Here is a 7,899-nt window from a genome sequence, read left to right on the forward strand (position 1 = left end):
CCAAAATTTATTTTCATTAGTTCCAATGAGAATTGTTTGGAAGCACATGCTATAGAAGAAAGTTGTATATCCTTATCTAGTAAAATTTCAGAACTCTTTTCAAGTCCCGCATAGAATTATGTTGCATTAAACTTCCAAGATTTAGAATATTAACTGCTATAAAAAATACAAACCATTGTACCTTATTTGGATAATGAACTCCACTTGGTGGTCTAGGAATGTGTACATGGAAGGCTGGACACTTGTAGAACACTGACCTAAATAAACAGAAACAAAGATTTATCAAATATGATAGCAAAGATTCTCATTTGTATACGTCCAGACGTGATGAGGAAGTAACATGCAACTTACAAGACTTTATTATCAGCAATCATATCCATGCCAGAAACTACTACCAATTAAACATGCATCTGCAAAAGAAAACTCTACAAACTTAGATAAACTATGCAATTAAAATTAAAATAACTAAAAAAGAAAACTATTCAAACAAAAATGTTGGCAAGGAGTACTAAAAAAATTGATAGTACTACTTAGGATAGGAAATTAACAATCATAAAAAGAAGGCAAATGAAGTAGGACAAATCCTCCACATCTTTTATATCAAAGAAAATTATCATCTTTTAAATAAATTGTGAACACTTTTTTAGAAGTGACACAAGATGTTTACAGTTACTCTGACCCAAGATCAATATAAAGAATATAATAAACAATGCAGAGATCTATAATAGTATTAAGCCAAAGGATAGCTGAAATCTGATGTTGTGGTGTTTTCACTTTCATCACCATCCTATTTGATAGTTGAAAACTGATGCAGTGAAATTGGAAATAAAAGATAAAATCAAGCTAAATCCATGGCCAAAGGAGAGAAACCGCAAAAATGAGAGAAAACACTGAAGAGCTTGTCAAATTTAATATATCCAATCTCCCTTACAGTAAGTAGTATAGAGTATTCATATCCCCATGACACCATAACAAATAAAACCAAATAAAATGGTAACAAGGTAAGGGATTTTCAAGATTATTCTTATCACAGTAAGAAAAAAGGGTGGATCTGTATGAAAGTAGAGTTTACATTAAAAAGACATGCAATTACCAAGAAATACAAGATGATGCAACAGGAAAATACATGAGTGGAGCCAAATTGTATATATGACATTTTTGGTTTTTGATAAGAAACGAAACTTTGTTTAATCACAATATGCAAGACAGACATAAACAAGCTTTAATCCTTTATTATTTATTTATTTTTCAAAAGAAACAAACTTGTATTTATTGTAAAGCTAATACAAGGAAAATGTGGTATGAATAAGCACAATATGCAAAACACTTGGGGATTGTAAATTAACAAATTACAAAACACAATTCCAATCCCTGGCAAAACCAGAGAACAATACTACCTTAAACTTTTAACATTATACACCAATTTTGCTACCCAAAATTCAAACTTAACCCAAAGAGTTTCCCTGGTAGCTTCAACATCCTAAAAAAACTTCTAATTCATTTCCAGCAATATCTTGTGTACTGAATTAGTACACAGCAATAATGTAATATTATTAATGTTTCAAAATCTATTATATCGTAAATAGATGCATTACTTTAAAGCAATACCTACCCGGAACTTGGAACACTGTAGGTTTGCACATGAGAAGAATACATCTCTAAGACAAGCATGGATGAAGTCCACATAAGACAAATCCTACAATTCCACAGAAACATATTAAGTGAAACTTCAAAAACAAAGTAAGCAAGAGTGTTGTCTTTATTAAATGAAGCTTTCCTTCTTTCAATGAAGAAATATTGCTCTAGAAACCATATCTTGGCTAACCAAAATGTGAAATTCTACTGCAAGACTTTCATTATTTTTCTTATAAAACCAAAACTGTTGTTGCAAGCACAAGGTTGTGAAAAATTACCAGTTTTGAAAGATCAAGGCCAGAAAGTTTAACACCTCGAAATCTAACTTTCTACTTAAGACAGCATTGATTTCCTCCATAAGTCCCTGCAATCAATAATTTATGGTTGGCCAGCAGTCACTTATGATGAGTAGCAAGAAGATGAAACATGGAAAATCAGATATATTATATCATCTTACATAAGTAAACACACGAAGCTGAAGGAATATAAAATGAAATCTGAAGGAATAATATGTAAACTAAATACCATTTCAGGATCCTGACACACAGTATGCCAACCACTGAACATTGTAGCAAGCATTGAATAAGGCTCTCGTTGAGTCAAAGTATCAACAGTAGTGTAAAATTTCTTCCCCCCTGCAACCAATAATAAATTACATTCAGTCTACCATGCATAGATATGCACTCAATATATTAAGATCTATCTTTCAAAAATAAATTACATTCAGTCTACCATGCAGAAAGAAAAGTTTTCTGTATAATTCAGTGCTTCCAAACACAGTAATATGACTGGCTTACTACTGATTAAGTATCTGAAACAAGTCAGAAGGCAAAAATAATAAATCCTATCTCTGGTATTGATTCATGAGCCAAACAGAAACCAATTTCCACATATCTACAACCAAACTATAGTGTGGATCTACGCATAGACAATCCTTAACAAATAAGATGGTGACCGAGGCTGGACCACAACCATCACTTTATAACTGAGTAGGAAACTAAATTTAACTTTGTAATGCTACAGTTCCTAAATCTCAGGAATATGCACAAGAATGCTAAATGTGCATCGCATAGGAAAAATAAGCTTACCAAAAATGTAGATATGACAGTTGTAACAGAAGCATCAATGAATCCCTCCCAAGTTTTTTTTGGAGATAATTTGATCAATGGGGTTCTTCCAAAAAAGAACCCAAAGAAATATGCAGCAATGTCGTTGATAACTATAAGTGTTGCTGGAAGAAGAAACCTGCATGCATATTTGACGGTGCATCAAGAAAGAGAAACAAGATTTGGAAAATAAAATAAAAAAGAGTCTACATTGAAGACACATAAAGATCAAATTTGGGGAATAACAATCTTACATAAATAAGCTCAGCATTTCCATAAAATATTAAGCACGTAATTAGTGAACACAAAATACAATATCAGGCAGGTATGAGGAAAGAATTTATTACTTTTATAGCCTTCTAAAGATATTATACAAGACCCTTCACAGTTCTCATTTATAGAGGATATAAAAAAATGTAATAAGTACAACCATCATGTAATTTCTTGATCCAATAATAATAATAATAAGAAAGCTGCAAAAGGTCGAAGACGTGGAATTAAAGAAATATTTAGTAAGAAACTAAGCAACCTGAGATTTCCATAAAAAGTTGTTTTACCAGATAATTCCTTCGAAAATGTTGGCTACTGCGAAAGAGGACTGGGTAAACACAATAATCATGATCATGTGTGTCCATGCATACTGACCAAATTGATATTTGTACATCCTCTTCTTCTTCAATGTAATGATGAACCACACAAAACCTAAGCCAAAGCACAAAATAAAGAAGAAATATATAAATATAAGCCAGTTAAACATAACCAAAAAAAAGAACTAAAGCCAACGGAAAAATTAACCAAAAAGCAATGAGCAATAAGACAGGATTCTTGATTCAAAATTATATATAAAGCTAACTAAAAAGAAGCAAGTAAATGAAATGCTAAGTGATATTTAAACTAAAACATGGCTTTAAGATGAAATGTCTGATAGCAAAATCCAAATTGTCACCATACAACAAACCTGCGATATATAAGGTGTAGCAGATAACCATATGATACTTGATAAGGCTGCTAACAAACTGATGGAGAAAGTTGTCCAAAGTTATAGTATTAAAAATCCGTTGACTGAGAATGCGACCATATACAAATAACATGGCAGTGAAGAAGAAGAGCCTGAGCATACAAGTCAACAATGAAAGAAAACAAAATACGTCATTAGTTATCATTATATAAGTTGACTGTTTCAATTGTAAAATCACACTTCAACTATTACCACGACAAGAAATTAGTAATCTGACCAATTTAACAGCCTAAATCCTGGGAGATGCCTCTCTTCATGGTCTCGCCTTAGTAGGTTGAACAACTCTTTCGCCATAAAGATTTGGATAACAACTATCATAGCAGTAATACAGAGATGACCCATATATATAATGAATGCAAATCCCCCAATCATCCAAACAGAAGAGCATGCCCGTATCCACATAGACCTGTACTTGTTACTGTCATCAACAAGTAAATTGCCTCCATTGGCTATACTAACATCTGGAACAACCTGAGAGGCCAACAGGATATCTCAAAAAAAAAATCCAAGGTTGAATATCAGCTATTATTAGAAAATTTTCAAATTTCAATTGTAACCATCATCCCATCTCTTATAACAAATCCAAAACCCAATAAATACAACATCATTAATTTTAAATGTGAATGACAATGACCAAAACCTGATTTTATGATGTGACTAACCTCATTTGAACGTCTTCGATGTCGAACCCGACCAGTTGGTGTTAATGGGGTGCTAGTGTTATCCTTCTGCATGCTCTTTAGTTTGGATTTCACTTTTACAAAAAAGCATACATATAATGCACAAAAGCCCTACCTGAAAGATTCAGACCATATAGTAGGCAATTATAAGCAACCACCTATAACTCTTAGATTTTCAGCTAATATGTACACATAATTCTCCAAGATTCTGAAACTAGGATGTGCATGATTTCTATTCTTAGCTTTAAAAATAATCCAGGTTTCCCATCAGAAAGCTCCCCGAATAAATTTTAGATCCCAAAATAAAATAAACGATGAAAAATTGCATATTATACAAACTGCAATAGAGGTTTTATTGTTCTCACCTACAAGAAGAGGAATGAAGCTAAGAACCAAACAACTAAGAGCCCCAGACCACCACAACCAAAGATCAAAATGTCCACCAATAAATATACAACTGTGGTACGACCCCCCAACAGCTCCTTGAACTAAAAATTGGACAAGAGGATCAAGAATTTAAGCATTAAAGACATGGAAAGTAGAGCTAATAATTATAAGAGATACCATCTACGATGAACTTGGAAGCAATGACCCATAATTTTCAAATAGGACCAACAAACCAAAACTGGAAATGGAGGCATCGAACTAACAGAAAACAAAAAAGTCGTTAAATTTTAGCTAGAAGATCAGTATCCCACAAAATGTTCAAAACCATTCTGAAAAGTTACCATGTGAACGTAAATTATAGTACTAGAAGTAGTAACCATTGCTAGAAATTAAGAAAAACAACAACCCATATATTCAATGTCAAAAACAATATACACCAGTCTATATTTAGCCTAGTTCATCCATGTTAAATAACTCAAGCACCTTCACTCACCCTAGACAATGGAACTACTTATTTTGTAGAATAGAATCTATAGAAACAAACGTTTCGATATATTTATTACCTTTGAAGTGAAAAAAAATTAATAGTCAATAGAATACTCAACAGTCTAAACCGAAACATTTGGTAAAAATAAGAACAAACTTATTGAACTCGTAACTATATTTATATGAGCTGTTACAAAGACCCATGATATTTTTTTTATTCTCTCTAGATTTTTTTTCATATTCATTCCTTACTCAACTAAAGCTTCCATTTTACGCATACAAATTCACATTTAAATGCAGAAGACTAATTCAATCATCATCACAATAATAGAAAAGTGCATATAAGAGGTGCAAACATATCTTAGATTCTTAGCTCAGAATCAATTTCGAATCAGATAGAAAACAAGTGGAAGAAACTAGAACAACATAAAGCAGAGGAGAGAGAGAAGACGAACAGAGGAGAGTTGAAAGATCAAAGTGAGGAAGCGGAGAGGAGCGCCGCCCAGCGGAAGTGAAACTCAGAAATGGAAAGTGAAACATCCACCACAAAAACAGGGTAAACATGGATCACCTGAAATAATGAGTTTTACTCTCACTTTAGAAATGGAAAGCTCCAGTTTTTTTTTTTTAAATGAACTTTATAAGAAAATCTAACAACGATTGACTAATAGCAGAGCAATACCAGCCACGATCGGAAGAGAGTGAAAGAGACTCCTCGTCGCTGAGGCGATCGGTGAACACAACAACTGTCCAGACAGAGAGGCAGAGAGACGCGACTCTGGAGCGAGTCTTCGTGAGGCAGAGACTTCGGTGAGGGCGGAGAGACTTCGTGAGGGCGGAGGCAGAGATGAGTTGAGGGCGGTGAGTCTTCGTGAGGGCGGAGAGGGCTTCGTGAGTGAGAGATTGAGGCTGAGAGAAAGGGTAACTTAGAGAAAGGCTTGAGAAAATCTGAGAGAAAGGGAATTTTGGCATAAATTCATTTTGCCGCCTGGGATTTTAGTCATATGGCGCCAAAAATTTTAATCCCCACTATTCATCAGTTCCGTGTTAATTTTAATCCCCCATTAATAATAGCATTTTTAAAAATATGCTATTCTTTAATGTAATATATACTCAATATTGTTGTAGTGTGGACGTAGGTTATTACCAATCCTTGGGGCCGAACCACTATAAAATCCTTGTGTTAACTACATTCTTGCATTCAACTCTATAATTCTTATCATTTTTTGTGACTCCGTGTTATTGACTAAATCGAGGGTCAACATTTTGGTGCTTTCATTGAGAGTTGAACTCAAGGATATCCTTGAAACAATGGCTAAGAGCATAAGGAGGACCGGTAAGGAGGATCGGTAAAGCTGGACAGGCATCAGAGAATGTACCGAATCTACCTCCTCCACATGGCATAGCAGAGGATAAGCCACAAATGGGATTGGAAGAGGAGGAGATGGACGTTGGAGTGCTGAGGAAAACATTGGAAGTGTTACAAGATGAGTTAGCCACACTAAAGGCTAACCAAGAGAACGTAGCTGAAACTATGGTAATGAAATAGATGGAGATTGGCCGGCAATGTTGAGAATTGAATGGAAGGCAGGCGGACATAGATTGTCGACAAAGAGACACGATAGCGACTTTAGAGGCAGCTATTCAGTTGGCTTGAGGACATCCACCTGCACCAACCTCCCAACAGACCTGCCATTGAATCCTCATCCTCCTCAAAACTTGCGATCAGATCACCACCAATGTCCTCCAAATCCACAAGACCCAAGGATTCCACAGCGGCTAGAACAACATCCAACTGTTCAGTAGGAAAGGCAGCCTCAGAATCCTGCTCGAAAAAATGAGCCGCAACATCCCTCTCGTGCTGGTCGAGGTAATATGCAACAACACAGGCATAATAGGGACGAGCAGCGTCCCAGAAGCCCTAGGCGTTAGGTGACAGACGAACAAAACCTTTCTGGCAGGGAACAGCATCCCTCAGGAAGCAGGAGGCAGAAAGACTTAGGCTTTGCGATCTGGGACCCCCACGATAGAGCAATGTCCGAGGACCCAACGACCAACGCAGGCCTCCTCCTATTTACTAAGATAGACTAGGGAGAAGTAAGGGGGACAGTGCATACAACAGGTTGCGTACTCACAAGTCGCAATACATAGACGAACATAATTACGAGGGGGACTCTAGTTATAATAGGAGAAACAGTGGTCAACAATAGGATGAAAGGAATGGGCAGCAAAACCCACCTCCAATGGACAACCGACCAAAAAGCTAGAATGTTGGGGGGGGGGGGGGGGGGGGGGGGTCCAGCCCATACAACCCAACGTCTTTGACCGACTATGTGCTAGAGAGCATAGTGAAAGGGATGAGGCCCTAAGGGACACACTTAATGGTCGAAGGGAAAGGCATGATGAGCACATCCCACCTACAGTGGCCGCTCCTGTCCTTGCTATACCAGACGTTGTTCAGGCTCAAAAGGGCACCCCATTCATCAACAAAATTGTTGTGGCAGAAATCCCAAGAAAATTCAAAATGCCAGTACTACCAGACTTTACTAGAAGAGATACAAATGGACATCCAGAAAATGTCCGAAGA

General features: G+C 36.1%; 1 protein-coding gene and 1 long non-coding RNA gene across 2 annotated transcripts; both read right to left on the bottom strand.

Moving 5' to 3' along the window:
• Window positions 1–1,643: 1,643 nt before the first annotated feature.
• On the bottom strand, window positions 1,644–2,327 carry LOC133821192 (uncharacterized). Its single transcript, XR_009887366.1, has 3 exons — window positions 2,161–2,327; window positions 1,914–1,999; window positions 1,644–1,696 (listed from the first exon to the last, which is right to left on the bottom strand). It is a non-coding gene; the product is annotated as an uncharacterized LOC133821192 (long non-coding RNA).
• Window positions 2,328–2,609: 282 nt separating this feature from the next.
• LOC133824381 (phosphatidate cytidylyltransferase 1-like) lies at window positions 2,610–5,831 on the bottom strand. Its single transcript, XM_062257262.1, has 7 exons — window positions 5,768–5,831; window positions 4,805–4,927; window positions 4,422–4,554; window positions 3,977–4,230; window positions 3,700–3,851; window positions 3,299–3,443; window positions 2,610–2,880 (listed from the first exon to the last, which is right to left on the bottom strand). The coding sequence occupies exons 3-7, from the start codon at window positions 4,491–4,493 to the stop codon at window positions 2,610–2,612; spliced, it is 894 nt and encodes a 297-aa protein (XP_062113246.1). The 5' UTR covers window positions 4,494–4,554; window positions 4,805–4,927; window positions 5,768–5,831.
• Between the last annotated feature and the right edge of the window lie 2,068 nt (window positions 5,832–7,899).

This window comes from Humulus lupulus, chromosome 3 (assembly GCF_963169125.1).
Source record: "Humulus lupulus chromosome 3, drHumLupu1.1, whole genome shotgun sequence".
In the NCBI taxonomy this organism is placed as follows: domain Eukaryota; kingdom Viridiplantae; phylum Streptophyta; class Magnoliopsida; order Rosales; family Cannabaceae; genus Humulus; species Humulus lupulus.